The 19,157-nt window shown below is 45.2% G+C and overlaps 1 protein-coding gene across 4 annotated transcripts in view; it reads right to left on the bottom strand.

The window, feature by feature from the left end:
- Positions 1–19,157, bottom strand: part of ZFYVE1 (zinc finger FYVE-type containing 1) — a 49,567-nt gene that overhangs the window by 8,938 nt on the left and 21,472 nt on the right. Inside the window, exons 3-5 of one of the 4 annotated variants that reach the window (XM_077750630.1) lie at positions 18,250–18,754; positions 14,636–14,850; positions 1,249–1,355 (exon numbers count right to left, since the gene is read on the bottom strand). In XM_077750630.1, coding sequence (XP_077606756.1) covers positions 1,249–1,355; positions 14,636–14,850; positions 18,250–18,754 — 827 coding nt within the window. Of the gene's footprint in view, positions 1–1,248; positions 1,356–2,573; positions 2,596–5,636; positions 5,656–5,795; positions 5,893–14,635; positions 14,851–18,249; positions 18,755–19,157 lie in introns of those variants that run through there. The other 3 variants (XM_077750631.1, XM_077750633.1, XM_077750632.1) reach the window with 3 other exon arrangements.

Here is a 19,157-nt window from a genome sequence, read left to right as displayed (position 1 = left end):
ATTCAGAGCCAAGGTGGTGGCGATTCAGTGCTCAGCAGGTAGCCTATACGGTTCTATGCAAGAAAAAAAAAAAAAAAACCCACTCACAATAAAAGGCCCAGGGCTCCTCCCCTAAATGCATAAGTCTGGAGAACATGGGCCAGAGGTCCCAGATATGAGCAAAGACAATTAATTCAATGGGGATGAGGGGGGTGGAGTGGGGAAGGGTCTACAAGACCAGGAGACTGCGTGCACGGAAATCCCCTGAGCTCCGTCGCACAAGTCACCAGACTGTGATTTAAGAGCCAACAATAGCTCAAAGTAGTCCAGGGATCCCCAAAGTGTGGCCCCGACCAGCAACATCAGCATTGCCTGTAGTTCTTATCAGAACTACAAACCCTCAGGCCCTACATCATACCAACTGAATCAAAATCTGGGGAGGAGGCAAGGCCCAACAATCTGTTTTAACACGTTCTGCCGGTTTTTCCCATGCACGCTAAGCATGTGAGAATCAGCGCCTAAAGCCCTCGTGACAAAGCATGGTCAACAGACCAGCAGCACAGGCATCGCCCAGGAGCTTGTTAGAAATGTGCGATCTTAAAAGCAGACCTTCTGGTTCAGAGTCTGCATTTTAACCAACTGCCGAGGTGATAACTACACAGATTATAAAGTTTGAGAAGCACTGCCCTAACTCAGCATTCTCAACATATTAGAGTCATCTGAGGGCCCTTTTTAAAATGTACCAATGTGAGGGCCCCACCCCATATCTGTCAAGTGAGAATCCTTGGAAGGGAAGCCCAGGCCTTGAGAATTTTGCAAGATCCCTGGATGATTCTAAAGTGCTCTGAGTTTGCTCACAGTGAAAGGAGTCGACCAGGTCTGATACCTACACCGCAGAGCTTTGTACACCAGCTACCAAGTATCAGTGAAGTTTAACGACTACAATCAAAAGCCTCATCAGGAGAAACACAGAAAAACAGAAGCAACTAAAGTTTTCTGTAGTAAAAACTGCCCAAACCGGAAGCCAGCCAATTTCCCATCCAAACCAGGTGGGACTCTTAAGAAGATTCTTCAGAACCATGTATTTTACAACCTCAAAGTGTGGTCCCCGACTGCCAGGATCACCTGGGAACTTGTTGGAAATGTACCTTCTCAGACCCCGGCCCATCCTTAATTCGGAGTCTGTGATTGAGCCAGACCCCAGGTGATCTGCACGTGCACTGAAGTCTGAATTGAGTCTCTTTTCCCAAGATGGCTAGTCTCACTTACCCACAGCTGAGGCACAAGGAGGAGCAGGTGAAGTATTCATCTGGAAAAAAGGAGCTGTGCGCCATCTGGTCATCGGGGATCTCACCACTGAAGCGGTCACTCAATGCCTGCCGAGGAAGGAAGGCGACACATGAAGGCACTTGGCAGGGAGCCTGTGCTTTGGCCCTTCAACCACATGCCTAAGTTCCCCTCGATGCTGGCTTATTTCTCCCCAGGCTCCCCAGCCAGGAGAGGCAACCCAAGGACTCCTGATCCTTACCCTCGACCTTCTTGGCCCAACCTGCCCCAATCCTCACAACAGGAAACCTCAGGAAGAACCAGCTCATTTCCCAAAAGGCAATAAGGAAGCTACCGAAGGTACTGAGCTCTCCTGATTACCCTGGAAATTATAAACACCTCACACACTCGGGCTTTCGCTCAAAACCACCACTAATGCCCACCAGTGACTAATGCCCATTTCATCTTTTGAAGCAGGAACCAAGGAATAGAGACCTGGGAAGAGGGCTCGCCTTTAAGTCAGAGAGAGGCAGAGCTGACTGGTGAGCTGGGAGTTCCCTGGGCGTCTACCCCAGTTCTAACCACAGGCGCTCTTTTTCTGCTAGGCCACAGAACTATCCCAGTGTCGAAAAAAAAATCATTGGCCAAAAAAACAAGAATACAGTGCTTGGCAGCCTTTTATCAACTACAATAAGCTAAGAGACAGAAAATGGCCAAAATAAATGCCAAGAAAGAACGTATTTGCAAAAGCAAACTGAAAATTTTATGTTGAAAGGTAGCTTTCATTTCTAGTCCTGTTTTCATCCACTACTTTATACTGAATGTATTTTTCAGGTTAATTTGTTCCCACCAGGCCCTTACTCATATGCAGTGGGAAAAAAATCACATAAATTAAATAGACATGGGCTTTTCAGGCTTTAAGAAAAAATCATTTTTTAAGTTTATTTCTGAGAGAGCGAGCGAGCAAGACAGAATCCAAGCAGGCTCCGGGCTCTGAGCTGACAAGGACTCGAACCCACAAACCCGGAGATCATGACCTGAGCCAAAGTCACACACTTAACTGACTGACTGAACCACCCAGGCGCCCAAACTTTAAAAATCATTATCTACATGCGATTCCAGGCTTCTAAGTTTCAACCTCCCAGGCTGAAGCAGCCATGCACTAGTTAGGGGAAAGAGAAGGAAAAGTGGCCTAAACCAGAAAGACCAGTTATTTCCCTTAGTAAAAAAGCAAAAGAAAGTTTAAGATGAGATTTGGGAAAAGAGCAGATGATTTTAAACTAAGGCTCTCAAGCTCTGAAGGGAATTTCACTTAAATGAGAACTTACTTGTTCAAGTTCCTTTTCCTTTTCTCAATGAGGTCTTTCCTAGTATCCTGAATTCCGAATCCAAGTGTTTACAAAGGCACGTGACATCAGTGTTGAGACAGGATAGATGTGAGACAGTAATGGCAAGGAATGTGTCAAAGCGAGGGTACGTGGCTCACCTAAGCGCATTCATATTCGGCCTCTGCAAGTATCAAGGCACAGGCCCTTAAAACGCCAACTACCCGCCACGGCCCAACAAGTGGCAATCCTTGACTTGGACCAACAGAAAAGGTCTGACAAATAATACATATAAGTCTTGTCCTCTTGGGGGTATTTTTGAGGAGTACTTAGGGAAAACATGAAGCTTTTGAGAGAATATAAATGAATATACATAGAAATATTAATGAGAACACATGAGAATCAAAAGTAGAATTAGTCAGGGGCACCTGGGTGGCTCAGTCAGTTAAGCGTCTGACTTCGGCTCAGGTCATGATCTCACTGCGTGGGTTGGAGCCCCGCGTCGGGCTCTGTGCTGACAGCTCAGAGCCTGGAGCCTGCTTCAGATTCTGTATCTCCCTCTCTCTCTGACCCTCCCCTGCTCATGCTGTGTGTCTGTCTCAGAAATAAAAACATTTAAAAAATAAAAAATAAAAAGAATTACTCACTAGCCTACACTGCCCTACTCTGTCCCACTTTTTTTTTTTAAATGTTTTATTTATTTCTGAGAGAGACAGCATGAGCAGGGGAGAGTCAGAGAGAGAGGCAGACACAGAATCTGAAACAGGCTCCGGGCTCTGAGCTAGCTGTCAGCACAGAGCCCGACGCGGGGCTCGAACTCACGGACCGTGAGATCATGACCTGAGCCAAAGTCGGACACTTAACCGACTGAGCCACCCAGGCGCCCCATACTCTGTCCCACTTCTAAATGACCCATCCTTCCAGGAGTTTTTGGCCTCGCGTCTTTCCCAAAGCCTTCCCAACCACTCTAGACACGCCACACTCTGCGTTCTCCGAACAGCTGTCGTATTCGATACCTGACACACGCATTGAGTAACCAGGCAGTAAGGCAAAGTCATGGCCCAGTTGTACGGATATGACCTCCCAGAGGAGATCATACAGGCTGTGAAAGTAGTTTCCTACCTTTGTATCCGCCACTGACTCCCAGCGAAGGTTGTGACAGGTACTCAGCTAGGACCTCTGGAAGGAGGTGGTGCAACCCCCATGCACACACCAACCTCCACCCTGCCCTTCGTGCTAGGCTTCATCTCATGCCCACAAACCCTCTCAAATTTAAGGCCAGCTGCTCCCTGATTGGCCAAATTACTGACAACTCTTAAAGTTGTATTTCTCCAACCTGTATGTGCATAGCTGTCTGCGGCTGGCTGGTGGGAAAACAGAGCATTAGCTTCCTAACGCATCAATTTGCTGACAGATTTGGAGAGGAAGTTTGATAGACAGATGCAGATTGTGCAAACCTGGGCAGAGTATGATACTGAACAATTTAGATAAATAAAACATGACACCGGCCTCCCCACCCCCCACAAAGGCATTTCAGCTTGTAGTTGGCAGGTCTGCACCCTCTATGCCTCTGCTATAAAATGGGGGTTCTGGCTATTACCTTCCTCAACAGGAGTCTTCACGATTACACTGTGGAGATCAAATTAACTTACACATGAAGAACACCTGGCATAAATTAAGAGCATAGGGAACATTCACTGCCATTATTAACTTCATCTGCGCTGTTTCCTATGCTGATATGTTTCTTATTTTTTCCCTTGGATACCCTCCAGCCTAATCCAGGTAACACGCAGGGGATATAAGAACCTCCCTCCTTTCCAAGACAGCTCACTGGTCTTCACAGCTGCTTGCATTTGTCAGTGAATTTTATTTAATTAATTTAGTTAGTGAGTGAGCTCTATGCCCAAAATGGGGATTGAACTCACAAACGTGAGATCGAGAGTCCCATGCTCCACTGACTGAGCCTGATAGGCATGCTTTTTTTTTTTAAGTTTATTTATTTTTTAGAGAAAGAACAAGCAGGGGAGGGGCAGGAGGGGCAGAGAGAGAGGGAGACCAAGCATCCACAGCAGGCTCTGCACTGACAGCAGAGGGCCCAACACAGGGCCCGAACCTATGAAGTACGAGATCATGCCCTGGACCTAAGTCATACATTCCACTGACGGAGCCACCCAAGCGTTCCTGTTTTTTAATTTTAAGTTTATTTTGAGAGAGACAGAGAATGCACACACGTGTGGAAGGGGCGGAGAGGGAGAGGGAGAATCCCAAGGAGGCTCTGCTGTCAGTGCAGAGCCTGAGGAGGGGCTCAATCTCACAAACTGTGAGATCATAACCTGAGCCAAAATCAGGAGTTGGACACAACCAACTAAGCCGACCCAGGTGCCATTATTTTTTATTTCTTTAGTAGGCTCTATGGCCAATGTGGGTGAATCAGTGGGTGAATATTTAGCTGCAAAAAGACGTGTGTGTATCTAATGGGGTAACAGAGGAAGGGGAAAAAAGGAACACAGAGGCTACTGAACAGGTGTACGAAAAACCAAAATAGAACATCTTTACCCTAGAGTCTTTTCTATTAAACAGGTAACTGAAAAGATCACCTAAGTACTAGTTGCCTTTAGGAAAAATATCAACTTTAGCCCAAGTTCACCAGCTGGACCCAATTCAGGGGGGATGCCACTCCCAAGCAAGTATAAAATTGCAGCCCAGGAATGGTGGCAGCACAAGGTTCTTTCTGTTCCAAACCCAAGTGGCCTGGCTCAGTTCTCTGAAAGTTCTTCAGAAAAACGGCAGCAAGTATCTCAGGGCTGGGCATGACGCAACGTGCAGCCCCATTCCACAGCGCACGCGCCTGCAGAGCCTCCCGGGCCGCCTGCCCTAGGCAAAGTCACTGCTGGCTTATGCTGGCCGGACAGCCATGACCTCTTATGACATCAGAAAGTGAAGAACTCCTAGGTTAACCAGCCCCATCACTTCAGACGCTTGTCACCCATCTCCCCTCCCTCATAAGTCACTGAAGAGCTGGTATTAGTAATGAATCAGAGCTTAACAAGCTTCGGGAGGACTTACATCAATGAACAGTAGAGGACTGTTAACAGCAGAACTGTTAAAAACAGATCCAATGTCAGTGTGTTTTAGATACAAGGGTAAAGAGAAACTATCATCCTTTCTTCCCAGTGCAGAAACTGCCACCTAATCCATATACTTTGTCTTTCAAAAATTCCAAACCTCACGTCATTCCAGGTTTTCTTGGGCTCTCCTCCTCCTGAGGTCCCCAAGCTGTTAGAGGAAGGCAGGCAAGGACTTCTCCAGAGAAAGCTAGGAGGAGCATTTGAGACAACTCTAGAAAAGGTTGCCTGGAGACCAGATGATCTTGAACTTTAGTTGCCTTGGCAACAGTATGGCCCCTTCTACTGAACCTGTAAGGTTAGTCCCAGTCATCAAGGTCTAGCAGTGAATTTTCTGATTCAAAATGGAGGCTCTTATGTAATCACTGATGCCACCCAACTCCCAAATGTAATAACTGTATAAATAGAGGTCTCCCAACATGACATAATTGGAAAGCCAAGATCAGAGGCTAAAGAAGGCATTCTATAAAACCTATACGAATTCAACTTTAAAATGGTTCTCTTACCTATTTAGAACCATAAATACAGGTAAGTTGATTCAGTATTTCATTCCCTTATTCAATAGAAACCTGAACGGCTCTTTAAACAGATTTGCCTGCTCAGCGAGGGCACACTCTGCCAGTAGGAGTGTGAGCTGTTGCTACCATGGAGCCTGAGCAAAGCAGTGAGTGGTCAAGAAGCAGGAAATAATCTGCTGGAAGAGAGACCGGGGCCTGGACCACACCGTGGCTGACTGGCAGGAAGAATGATCGGGTAGCATGATGAATCAGGAAACAGTGGGGCGGCCACCTGAGCTGACCTTTTCCCCCAACTTCTGCAAACCCTTCCGTCCTTCTTATTCAGCACCTTTCCTGTTCCATAATGAACATGGAAAGGAGCATTTAGGCTCCCTGTGAGTCCAACAGTACTACATCAGACAGGTGGAAGGTCCAGTGTAAGATACTGCTGATCACTTCTGTAAAGTATACTAACTGCATTAAGAAAGAGGTATGTTTTAGGGGCGTCCAGGTGGCTCAGTCGGTGGAGTGGCTGACTCTTGATTTCGGCTCAGGTCATGATCTCATGGTCATGGGATCCAGCTTCTTGTCAGGCTCCGAGCTGAGAATGGAGCCTGCTTGGGATTCTCTCTCACCACTCCTCCCCCCACTCATGCTCTGTCTCTCAGAAATAAACACTAAAAAAAAAAAAAAAAAAAGGACGAGACGAGTTATGTTTTATCTACTACTAGAGAAAGATAATTCAAGATTCAGTGAAACAAAGTAAGCTGGAGAATAGTAGGAATCATATGATCCCTTTAAGGGAGAAAAGTAAAGACACTATATACATATACTTGTATAGCACTGGAAATGTCTAGAAGCATATACAAGTATTAATAATGGTTATGATGGGCGTGGGGAAGGACCTTAACTTGTACCTTACACATTTCTATACTATTTGAATTGTATATCATGAACACACATTGCTTTTTTTAATTAAAAAATCACTTTTTAAACATTAAAATAACCAAATACAATTTATGGGACTATCCTTTCTAAAGGCAACTGGCAGCATGTATCAGGAACTTTAAAGATGACTACTCTCCGTCCTTCTCAGAGGTGGAGTAACTATTGAGAAGGACTATATACCACTGGGTTAAAAGCATAGACTTGGTAGCCAGACTAGCTGGTCCAAATTCTCCAGCACTCACTAAGTGAGTCATCTCAAGCAAATTAATTAGCTTTGTGCCTCCACACCTTTCCCTCACAGAGCAGGTTTGAGGATGAAGTGAATCTATTACACGTGCAGTGCAGAGCATACTACATGGCACACAGTAAGCAATCGGTGACATCAGTCAGTAATAGTAGCAGGGGTAGTCATTTATCCTAAGGAAATAGGCACAATGTAAATAATACCTTTAAATATATGGAAAACAGCAGAAGAAAAAGATGAAAACCACTACTAAAATAAGAGCAAAATTAACTAAATGTAAAAAATGATCCATCCTCCCTATAAATGAAAAGCATACAGTTTTTTTTAAGACATATTTTCATAAAACATTTAATGACATGGGGGGGAGCTAGGCTTCAATGTTCCATGAACAAAGCAAAGTATATAACTGCACATACATACACCATGACCCCAATTCTCTGTTTAAAATAAGTAGCGGGTGCCTGGAAGGCTCAGTCGTTGAAGCATCTGACTTCGGCTTAGGTCATGATCTCACAGTTGCTGAGTTCGAGTCCTACATCCTGTGAGCTCGAGTCCCGCTTCAGGTAAAACATGCTTCTCTCTCCTTCTCTTTCTTTCTGCTCCTGTGGGACTGCCCCTCGTGGGATTCTCTCTCTCTCTCTCTCTCTCACTCTCTGCCCCTTGCTCACTTGCACCCTCTCTCATAAATAAATAAACAAACAAATAGTAAATAAAATAAGTAGCAAAGAGGGGTGCCTGGGTGGCTCAGCTGATTGAGTGTCCGACTCTTATTTAGGCTCAGGTCATAATTCCAGGGTCATGGGATCCAGCCCCGTGTCAGGTTCTGTGCTGACATCATGTAGGCTGCTTGGGATTCTCTCTCTCTCCCTCTTTCTCTGTCTGCCTCCTTCCCCCACCACTTGCATGCTCTCTGTCTCTCAAAATAAACATTAAAATAAACGAATAAATAAATAAATATCAAAGAGGAGCACCAGGGTGGCTCAGTCACTTGAGTGTCCAACTTTTGATTTTGGCTCAAGTCATGATCCCAGGTCATGGGATTGAGCCCCAAGCAAGCTCAGCATGCAGCCTGCTTAAGATTCTCTCTCTCTCTCTCTCTCTCTCTCTCTCTTTCTAAAAATAAAAAAATAATGGGTCGCCTGGGTGGCTCAGTCGGTTAAGTGTCCGACTTCAGCTCAGGTCATGATCTCACAGCTTGAGTTCAAGCCCCGTGTCAGGCTCTGTGCTGACAGCTCAGAGCCTGGAGCCTGCTTTGGATTCTGTCTCCCTCTCTCTCTGCCCCTCCCCTGCTCATGCTCTGTTTCTCTCTGTCTCAATAGTAAATAAACATAAAAAGTTTTTTTTAATTTTTTTTTTTTTAAGTAATCTCTGCACTCAATGGGACTCAAACTCACGACCCCAAGATCAAGAGTCACACGCTCTACCAACTGAGCCAGCCAGGTGCCATGGGTGTACTAATTTTAACTTCAGTTGGCAGATTTGATTTTTGTTTTTGTTTTGTTTGTTTAGAGAGAGAGTGTGGGAGAAGGGCAGATGAAGAAAGAGAGAGAATCTTAAACAGGCTCCATGCTCAGCACAAAGCCCAACACAAAGCTGGATCCCACGACCCTGGGATCATGACCTGAGCGGACATCAAGAGTCCAATGCTCAACCCACCACGCCATCCAGGGCTCCACCCCCACCCCTGCACTTGAAGTCAGTGAGAGTCTGCAATGCTTCACATCCTTTTGGACATCTTCTTGCCAGACTTTTCAGTGTTTGCCCTCACACCGCTGTGGTTTTCATTTGAGTTTCTCTGATTCCTAGAGACCTGAGATTTCTATATTTGCACATCACAGTTTTGATCCCCTCGTTTGTGATTTGTCTATGTTCCTAAAAGTTTATATACTTTTTCCTGACAATATGCTGGTATATCTTATCTATAATAAAGAGAAAATTATATAGGGAAAAAAATTAACATTTGTTATATTAGAACATACCCCTTCGTGAAGTGTTTCTACTGAGTTAGTGAGGAACAGGACAAGGCTAAGAATAACAGAGAAAGAAAATGCTGGGAGAAGCAGGAAGCCAAACAAATTATTTTCGTGTTGATAATTTATGTTTATGCCTATCCCCACTCGTCTGCTCCAAAAAGAATTCAAGGCTCCTTGTAAAAATAAATACAACAACATAACACCAAATGAAAACTAAATGGAGAGGTGCCTGGGTGGCTCACTTGGTTAAGCATCCAACTCCTGGTTTCAGCTCAGGTCATGATCTCATGAGTTCATGAGTACGAGCCTCACACTGGGATTCTCTCCCTCTCCCTCTTTCTCTTCCCCTCCCCCACTTGTTCTGTCTCTCTCAAGATAAACAAATAAACTTTAAAAATAAATAAATAAATGGAGAGCCATTCTATGATCTACAGCTGTGAACTATGAAGATTTCAGTTAGTGTATTTTAATAGCAATGAAACTCTACTGGGTCAGTTTGCCTAATGCAAACCTCAGAAGTGGCTTTCTATCAAAATGATAATCAGAAGAGTAACAACTTCTGACATAAGAAATTTAAAAAGCAACAATCAAAAACGACAGGAACAAATTTTTCCAGGATTTCAGCACGTTGCAAGAACCCCACAATTCCCTGAGGAGAGCCAAAAACACATGTTTAAACAGATAACTGCTGCCCATGGAGAGAAGCAGCAGGTCCTGGGTCTCCACCCCAAAGACAGAATGCAGGGTCCAAGTGAAACACCCCAGACCCCAGTTACCAAGAATCAACGCAACTCCAGGGGACCAGGCTCAGTGCGTTTACAGAAAACTTCATGAACCATACCAACTCCTGCACATAGAGTGGAACTATTTTTCTCAAACTTGCCTAACAAACTGGCCTGGAGTAGGACATCCAAATCTCCTGAGGGTAAAACTCCCTGAGCGCTAATTACTGCTTACAGCACTCTGTGTCCCTGACAGTCTAATTTAAACATTAAGCTGGGTTAGCTTAGAGAAAACCTAAGGAACTCTAGAACCCAGCCACTGGCCTTGTCATTAAAATGTATACTGATCAGGGTGCCTGGGGGCTCAGTCAGTTAAGCCTCCAACTTTGGCTCAGGTCATGTTCTCACAGTTCGTGAGTTCAAGCCCCACGTCGGGCTCTGTGAGGACAGCTCAGAGCCTGGAGCCTGCTTCAGATGCTGTGTCTCCCTCTCTCTCTCTGCCCTCCCCTGCTTGCACGCTCACTCTCTCTCTCTCTCTTTCTCTCTCTCAAAAATAAATAAACATTAAAAAAAACTGTAATGTATACTGATCAACTTTACAGCTCTTTGTATAAAAGGGCATGGATTCTGCCTCTTTTGAGGATGTCTGCAATACCTGGTGGAATCTTCCACTGTGACTACCTTTGAGGCACTTCAAGGACATCAGCCAGTACATTTAAGTGTACTCTAACCTCAAACCTAACTGGAAGTATTTCATGAATTATTCAAATACAATCATTTTCCATAGGTTTCTTCTCAGAATCATCCACACCACTGAACACTTACTGAACATTTACCATACACCAAGCGCTTTGTTTCATCAAGTGTGTTGCTCTCATTTAATCCTCAGCTCAACTTCAGCAGGAACATTCTTTTTTTTTTTCTTTTAAGTTTTATTTACTTATTTTGAGAGAGAGCAGGCAAGCAAGAACAGGGGAGGGGCAGAGAAAGAGAGAGAATCCCAAGCAGGGCTCAACCCCACAAACCATGAGAACATGACCTAAGCTGAAATCAAGAGTCAAGACGCTCAACGAATTGAGCAACCCAGGCTCCCGAGGAACATTCTTTTGTTATCCCTATTTTACAGATGAGGAGAAAGGTATGAAGAAATACTCTAAGGACAAAGGTTATTGTCTATCTTGTTCACCGTATTTCCAGCACCTCAGACTCTACCTGGCACATAGATGCACTCTTTTATTTTTTGAATGAATGAATGAACCGATGAACAAATAAACTAAAGTTCCCAAGACCAACTGGATGGTAAGTGGCAGAACTGGAATTCCAACACGTCTGACCCCAGAACCCAAGCTCCTAAGCACCATCTTTAGTCCGTGCAGGCTGCTAAAACAAAATACCACGGACTGGATAGCTTCCAAACAATGGAAATGTACTTCTCACAGATCTGGTGGCTGGAAGCTCAAGATCTGCACACCAGCAAGGTCAGGTTCCGGTGAAGGCCTGCTTCCTGGTTTACAGATGGTGCCTCTGTACTGCGCCCTCGCTTGGTGGAAGGGGCGAGGGAGTTCTCTGAGGCTTCGTTCTAAGAAATTAATCTCATTCATGAGAGCTCCATCCTCAGGACCCAACCACCTCCCAAAGGCTCTCCAATACTATCATATCAGGCATCAGGGTTTCAACATATAAATCCTGGGAGGACACAAATATCCAGCCTAAAGCAAACACGATGCAAAAACCACACACTTTGGGGCATTGTATGGAAACCAATTTGACAATAAATTATATGTAAAAAAAAAACAAAAAACACACCCACAAACTTTCTTTAAAGGGTCACTTTTCCTTTTGATATAATTTCAAACTTCTAGAAAAGTTTAAAGAACAGTATAAGAAACTCTCATATACAATTTACCCATATTCACTACTTGTGTACATTGTACCCCAATACAAACCTTTTAAAAACCCATGGAGGGGGCGCTTGGGGTGGCGCAGTCGGTTAAGCATCCATCCAACTTCAGCTCGGGTTACAATCTCATGGTTTATGGGTTCAAGCCCAAGCCCCCCACTGGGCTCTGCACTAACAGTGCAGAGCCTGCTTGGGATTCTCTCTCTGCCTCTCCCCTACTTGCACTCTCTCAAGATAAAAAAAACTTTTAAAAATTAAAAAAAAAAAAAAAAACTCCATGGATTGGGCAAATCCGTAAATGCCCAAAACATGTTCCAGTGTGCACCACAGCCTGCCACATCGGATGCCAAACCCCTTTCTCCTACACCTTCCTTCCTATCCCTCCCAGCCCAGCCTACATCCCCTAATCCTCAGGGTGTCCTCACATCCCTAGCTCCAATCTTGTCATTCCCCAACACCCGCAGTACTGCTCCCTTCCTTCTCCGTCCTCAGCCTGCAGGCAGGTAACTCGGCGGTGAGCGCAAGGCAAAGAGCACACTGCAAAAAGGAAGCAGCACTCGCAAGGATCCACTTGATGAATTATCAAGAAGAGTAAAAGAAATAAGAGACTGTGTTGAAGTAAAATCCCTGTAATACTAAAAACAGGCAAAATAGAAAAAAAAGATAATGAATAAGTAAAAATACTTAAATAGGATTCCACATCCAACTATGTGAAATGACAGAAAAGTGATGGCTGCGTAGATACACATACACACACACACACGCTTTAGACACAATTTATTTCAAGAGAATATAACCGCGGGGCGCCTGGGTGGTTCAGTCAGTTAAGCATCTGGCTTCAGCTCAGGTCATGATCTCATGGTTTGCAAGTTCGAGCCCCTCATCGGGCTCTGTGCTGACAGCTCAAAGCCTGGAGCCTGTTTCAGATTCTGTGTCTCCCTCTCTCTCTGTTCCTCCCCTGCTTGTGCTGTCTCTCTGTCTCTCAAAAATGAATAAATGTTAAAAAAAATTTTGTTTTAAAGGAGAATATAACCTAGAAAAAGGAGAACTTTTATGACATATAATTTTGTTATTATTTTTAATAGAGAAATTTGGGGACGCCTGGGTGGCTCAGTTGCTTAAATGTCCGACTCTTGATTTCACCTCAGGTCATGATCTCATGGTTTGTTAGATCAAACCCCACATGGAGATTCTCTCTCTCCACCTCCTCTTTCTCTGCTCGTCCCCCGCTGTGTTCCCTCTCTCTCTCCTCCACTCCATACACACACACACACACGTAAAATGAGTAAACTTTAAAAATATATAAATAAGTTCATTTTCAAAATTTCAAAATTCTATTAAAGAGAAAGTCCCACTTAGGTAACAGCACTATCTTTATCATCCCCTGAACACTTGCTAATGCCCCTTTTAAATAAAGAAAAAAAAAACCCTACTTTCCTTCCATGNCTAAACCAGCCAGTGTGTAGACCTGCTGCCACTTAGTAACTGTGTAACCGACTACTTCACCGCTCTGTGCCTCAGTCTTCTCATCTGTAAAATGAGGAGGTGATGTGAGATTTTTTCTTTTTTTTTTTTTTTGTTTATTTTCGAGAGAGAGAGACAGACAGAACATGAGTGGGGGAGGGTCAGAGAGAGAGGGAGACACAGAATACAAAGCAGGCTCCAGGCTCTGAGCTGTCATCACAGAGCCTGATGCAGGGCTTAAACCCATGAACTGTGAGACCATGACCTGAGCTGAAGTCGGACGCTTAACCAACTAAGCCACTCAGGCACTCCAGGATTTTTTTTCTTTATAAAGATTTTATTTTTTTAACTTTTTATTTATTTGAGAGAGACAGAAACTGCATGAGTGGAGAAGGGGCAAAGAGAGAGGGAGAGAGAGAATCCCAAGCAAGTTCTGAGCTGCCAGCACAGAGCCCCATGTGGGGCTCGAACCCACGAAACTGAGATCCTGACCTTAGCCTCAACCAAGAATCAGACACTCAACCGACTGAGCCACCCAGGTGCCTCAAGATTTTATTTTTAAGTAATCTCTACACCGACGTGGGGCTCGAACCCACAACCCCGAGATCAAGAGTCACACACTCTACTGACTGAGCCAGCCAGGCGTCCTGGTGGTGTAAGAACTGAACCAACTAATTCATACACAGTCCTCTGAATGGTGATATACAATAAACAGCACTTACTGTCACAGTGTGTCTGTGTCCTTTTTTGTCTTAGGAAACTTCTACCTGTGCTACTGGCTTTCCATATATAATGATAACCACAAGTTGCCTTCTTGAATAAATTAATATAGGTTTAAAAAAAAAAAGAATCCTGTTCAGATAACTGAGCCTCAGTATGAGGTCAACTCACCAGGGCTGGGCCACACCATGCAGAAATGAATGCTTTTTCCTATCCTCTTAAAGCCCGGTTTTTCTGTGGCGTGGGGACCCCATCACGTTTTAATTGTCACCCAAGATTCCTCTAGACTCAAGCTCCCAGCAGGAAGAGCTCACTCAGCACTTGTCAGCCTCACTCATGCACTTCCTCGCCTCACCACCTGTCTTTCCAGCCCCAGCTTGGAATCCTTAGCAGCAACAACATGGGAGCGGCGCGTTCTCACCACCCACTGGTGCCCCGGTGAGAAGCACCTGGAAGGCAGGAGCCAACTGACCTTCAGGGCTTTGAAGATGACCCCCGGGTGCCGGGGAGAACGCGTGGTGTTGTTCTCCAGCTGCTGCTCTAGAGCGCGCCGAAGCCCGGAGAAGTCCGTGGGAGGGTTGTAGGTCCTCGTTCCCTTGTAGTGAATGGAGCTGAAGGCTTCAGGGAAGCGGCCGAGCTTCCGGAACCGGTCCTGGATGAGCTTTTCTGGCACCTCTGAGGGGTGATCTGGACAGGGAAAAGGGCACATGAACAATGACCCTCCTTTTAAAAAGAAAATCTGCCTTTCACTATAAAAGTAGTGTGCAGTCCGACTCTGTATGTAAAGTATACCTGCGGACAGAACTAATCTACACTGTTAGAATTCAGGGTAGCCTTGCCTAGAAGGGAGCATGTGCAGGGCTCCCCCATGAAGTGGGTGCTGGCCTGTCACAATCTGATATTGATTTCACAGGTACATCCAGGATGTGAAATTCATCACATTATATACACTTTTGGCATGATGTGCACTTTTCTGTATGTACATTATACTTCAGGGAAAGTCTTTTTTTTTTTTTTAAATCTGCTCATTGTACAAAAATCCAAACATGTTAAAGCATAGAAGGAAAGAAATAGATTTCCTGTGCTCCCTTCCACTTCCTTCCCAGAGGTGGCTACAGTTCAATGTTTACCCTTTCAGACTTTTTTCCTGCACACTTACCAACACATAGAGGCAACTTGCTTGTATCACTGAATAACATACTGTAAGTATCTGTCCTTTTCATGATATACTCTGAGAAGTTCCTTATTATTTTTAATAGCTACATCATCTTCCATTCTATGGGCATATTTAACCAGTCACCTACTAATGAGCATTTAATATAAATAGCTAGGGGCACCAGGGTGGCTCAGTCAGTTGAGCATCTGGCTCTTGATTTTGGCTCACATCAGGATCCCAAGATCCATGGTGACAGCGCGAAGCCTGCATGGGATTCTCTCTGCCCCTCCCTTGTGCTTGTTCTCACTCTATCTCTCAAATAAATAAAATTTAAGAAAATAAAAGTTAAAAAAATAAAAACCACCTAGCGCAGTAGATGGTATAAGGCAAAAAAAATATATATATATACATGCATATATATATACACATACACACGTATATATGTACGTATATGTATTTATGAAGGACTCGTTATTTCAAAACCCTGAGCTAGAAACTAAACCTTCCCTTTACCAAAGTTGTAAAATTCCAAAGTGGCATAAAAATGCAGATCACGGAAGTCATCTAAAAGTCAGCATTTCCAGTCTTCTCTCCTTACCTCAGAGTCCACCTGCTGGAACATTTAGATTTCTCATCTTCCTGTTAGACCCAGGCCTTCATTTGGCCCCAGTCTGTCCACTACCTCCATACATGCCACTGCCCCAGCTTGGCCCCATCACTTCTCGTCCAGCATGGTAGTAACATCCTGGTGATCTCCCTGCCTCTGGCTTGAAGCATGCCTCTCTAGTTCATCCTGCAACAGGCAGCCGTGGCATCTTTTGAAAATATAGATCTGAACATATAACTCCCTGGTTAAAATCCGTCCGGGGCTCCTGTCATACTTCAGAACTGAGTCAAGGCATCCGCAATCTGACCCCCAAGCAGCTCCGCCATTTCCTCCTGTACAATCTGTGCTTCAGATACAACAAGCCTCATCACTTACTCATCCAACAATCATCTGATGAGAAGCAACCGTGTGTCAAGCACTCATCCAGACTCTTTAGATAGAGCAGTGAACAAGACAGGCAAGGTTCCTGCCTTGGTGGAGTTTCCACTCTAATGGGAAAGAAACAAAAACAAGCAAGCAAGCACACAGGATGACTGCAGATGCAAATGAACAGAGCGTAACCGCTGGGGTGCAGGAAGAAGGACCACTTTACAGGGACAGTGAGCCAGGGCTCCAAGCCGGTGAGAGCTGAATTGAATCTCAAGTATGGCCTGCTGAGGGAACAGTGTTCCAGGCAGACAGAGTAGCATATGCAAACGGAGCAACACAGAAGAGGCTGACATGGCTACTAGATGGAGCGTACACAAATATCACATATGCACACATGCACAGAGTGGGGGCAGGCAGTGGGAGGGATCAGGGAGATAAACAGAAGGAGTTCAGAGACACAGACAGGACTCAGAGTAAAGGACACCAGAACTAGTTTGTAGTGAAAGCCACTGACAGCTTGTAAGCAGTATGACACGATCTAAATTATAAACAAAGCTTATGAAAAGATCACCCTGGATGCCGTGTGGAGGATGCACTGAGGGGCTAGAACGGAACTTAGGAAGCTATTACAGAACCACCCGCAGTTTCCTGGACACAATTTGCTCCTTCGACCACCAGGGGTTTGGGCTTGCCAGAGCCTCCTTCCCTCACTGCCCTATCAAGCCACATGTCCAAGGTTCAAGCATCACCTCCTCTTTCCTAGATCCCCTTAGGAGGTGTAGAGAGTCCCCTTCTGGGGGCACCTGGGTGGCTCAGTCGTTTAAGCACCCTACTTCGGCTCAGTTCATGATCTCACGACTCGTGAGCTCAAGCCCCGTTTCAGACTCTGTGCTGACAGCTCAGAACCTGAAGCCTGCTTCGGATTCTGTGTCTCCCTCTCTCTCTGCCCTACCACCATTCACACTCTCATTCTCTCAAAAATATTAAAAAAAGAGAGAGTCCTTCCTCTGTACTCCCACAGCTCCAGGACCTACATCCAGTACAGAATAGACCACATGTGGTCTCCCCAACTGAACTGTGAGTTATTCAAAGGCGAGAACTGCTTTTTTTCAGCTCTGTGCTCCAGCGATCAGCACATGGCACTGTGCACTTAAGAAACTCTGCTGACTGAAGGAACAGGTAAATGGCAGAACTGTGTTGGGGGCCGACACTATTGCCCCCACCTGTGTCCAATTACTGTTGCTGCACCTGCTCGCTCATCCTCCCTCAGGTCATGATTTTGCTTCCTACTTCTCTAAGGAGATAGAAACAATAAGATAACTCCCACACATACACCCCACGCCTACCCACTACCTACAACCGTGTCCGTACACTCTGCCTTCCCTCCGGCGCTTACGGAAGGACTGTCCCTGCTTCTAAGGCCAACCCACCCACGGAGGCCTCACTCCAATTGTCCTGCTCTCTTCCTTCTGCATCATTCCCTTTCTAGTGAAGGCATTCCCACCAGGACACAAATCTCTGCAATACCTCACAGTTTCAATTCAAAAAAGGGAAAATTTCCTGAAATCCCACGTCAGTCTCCAGCTACCATTTCATTTATCTGCTTCCCTTTGAAACAGAACTCTTTGAAAGAGTGAAATATACACACAAGCTTAATTCTTCTCCTCCTGTTGTCTCTTGATCCAACCCTAATCAGGCTTTCATGCCCACCATCCCTGGGAAATAGGTCTTATCCAGATCACCAAGGACCTCTGTAATCCTCAACCCTCATCCTGACCTTGAGCAGATTTTGACCTGGTTGCTCACTCCATCTTTCTCTAAACACTCCTTCATGTCTCGCCCAGGCAGAAATTTTGCTGGGCAATCCAGCAGCACCAAGTTACTACTCCAGCCCAGCAGCTGCCTCCATGTACCCAGGAAGGTCAATCTGTGACACAGTTCCCGGTCTACTCACCAGAGCCCAGCAGCTGAGTGTGCACAGTCTCATGGAAAATGATAACAGCGGGGCCCAAGGTGGACAAGGGGACATCCAGGCCACAGCGGGCAGTGGTGGCCTTGAGCTCCTTGGTGAAGTGTTTCAGATAAGCTTCGGAGGCGTCCCCAAGGAACTTGAAGAGGTCATTATGTAGCCGGTCTGCATGAGTTCGATAGATGACGAGGTCTGAGATGGCCAGGACCTTAAGCAGCAGTCGTGTTCTCTGGCTGAGATTCACCGTAGCCCCCAAGAGCCCTTCTGTGTCTATCACTGCTACTTTGTGGACTGGGTCATAGGCTGCCCACACTCCCACAGTGCAGGACTCCTGGGCAGGGGACGTTTTGAAGACTTCGCGACCATAAAAGAAAGTATGGTTGAGAGTATGAGATTTTCCATCACCGGTATTTCCAAAAATGGAAACCACCTTCAGATGCTGATCAGGTTTGCAGTCCAATTTCCTAATAAAGTCTTCTTCATTCGTTACCTTCAAAAAAAATGGAATATAAGATGTATACTAGTTAGGAAACCTACAAGAACAACAACTGCTTCCAAAGGTCAAAGTCCTTGAATGAGCTGTCCAGGTGGCAAGGAAGAAAAGCCCCAGGATGACAGCCTCCCACCCAGCCTAACCCCCAGAAAACAGCTAAGAACTTTCAAAGCCTCAGGCAGTACAATTTAGTGCTCATGAAAAAGCTACAACTATAAAATTCTTAAGAAGACGACATAGGAGCAAATCTTTATGACTCTGGATTAGGCAATGGTTTCTTAGATATGACATATAAAACCTGTATTCTACAAAGGATATCATCCAGACAGTGAAAAGAAAGCCCAAAGAACAGGAGAAAATACTTGCAAATCACTTCTCTAATAAAGGATGAGTAGTCCAG

Source organism: Crocuta crocuta, unplaced genomic scaffold (genome assembly GCF_008692635.1).
Source record: "Crocuta crocuta isolate KB4526 unplaced genomic scaffold, BGI_CrCroc_1.0 scaffold186, whole genome shotgun sequence".
NCBI classification, from domain to species: Eukaryota; Metazoa; Chordata; class Mammalia; order Carnivora; family Hyaenidae; genus Crocuta; species Crocuta crocuta.
Note: the sequence above shows the minus strand (reverse complement) of the source record. Positions and strands in the feature narration are given on the sequence as shown.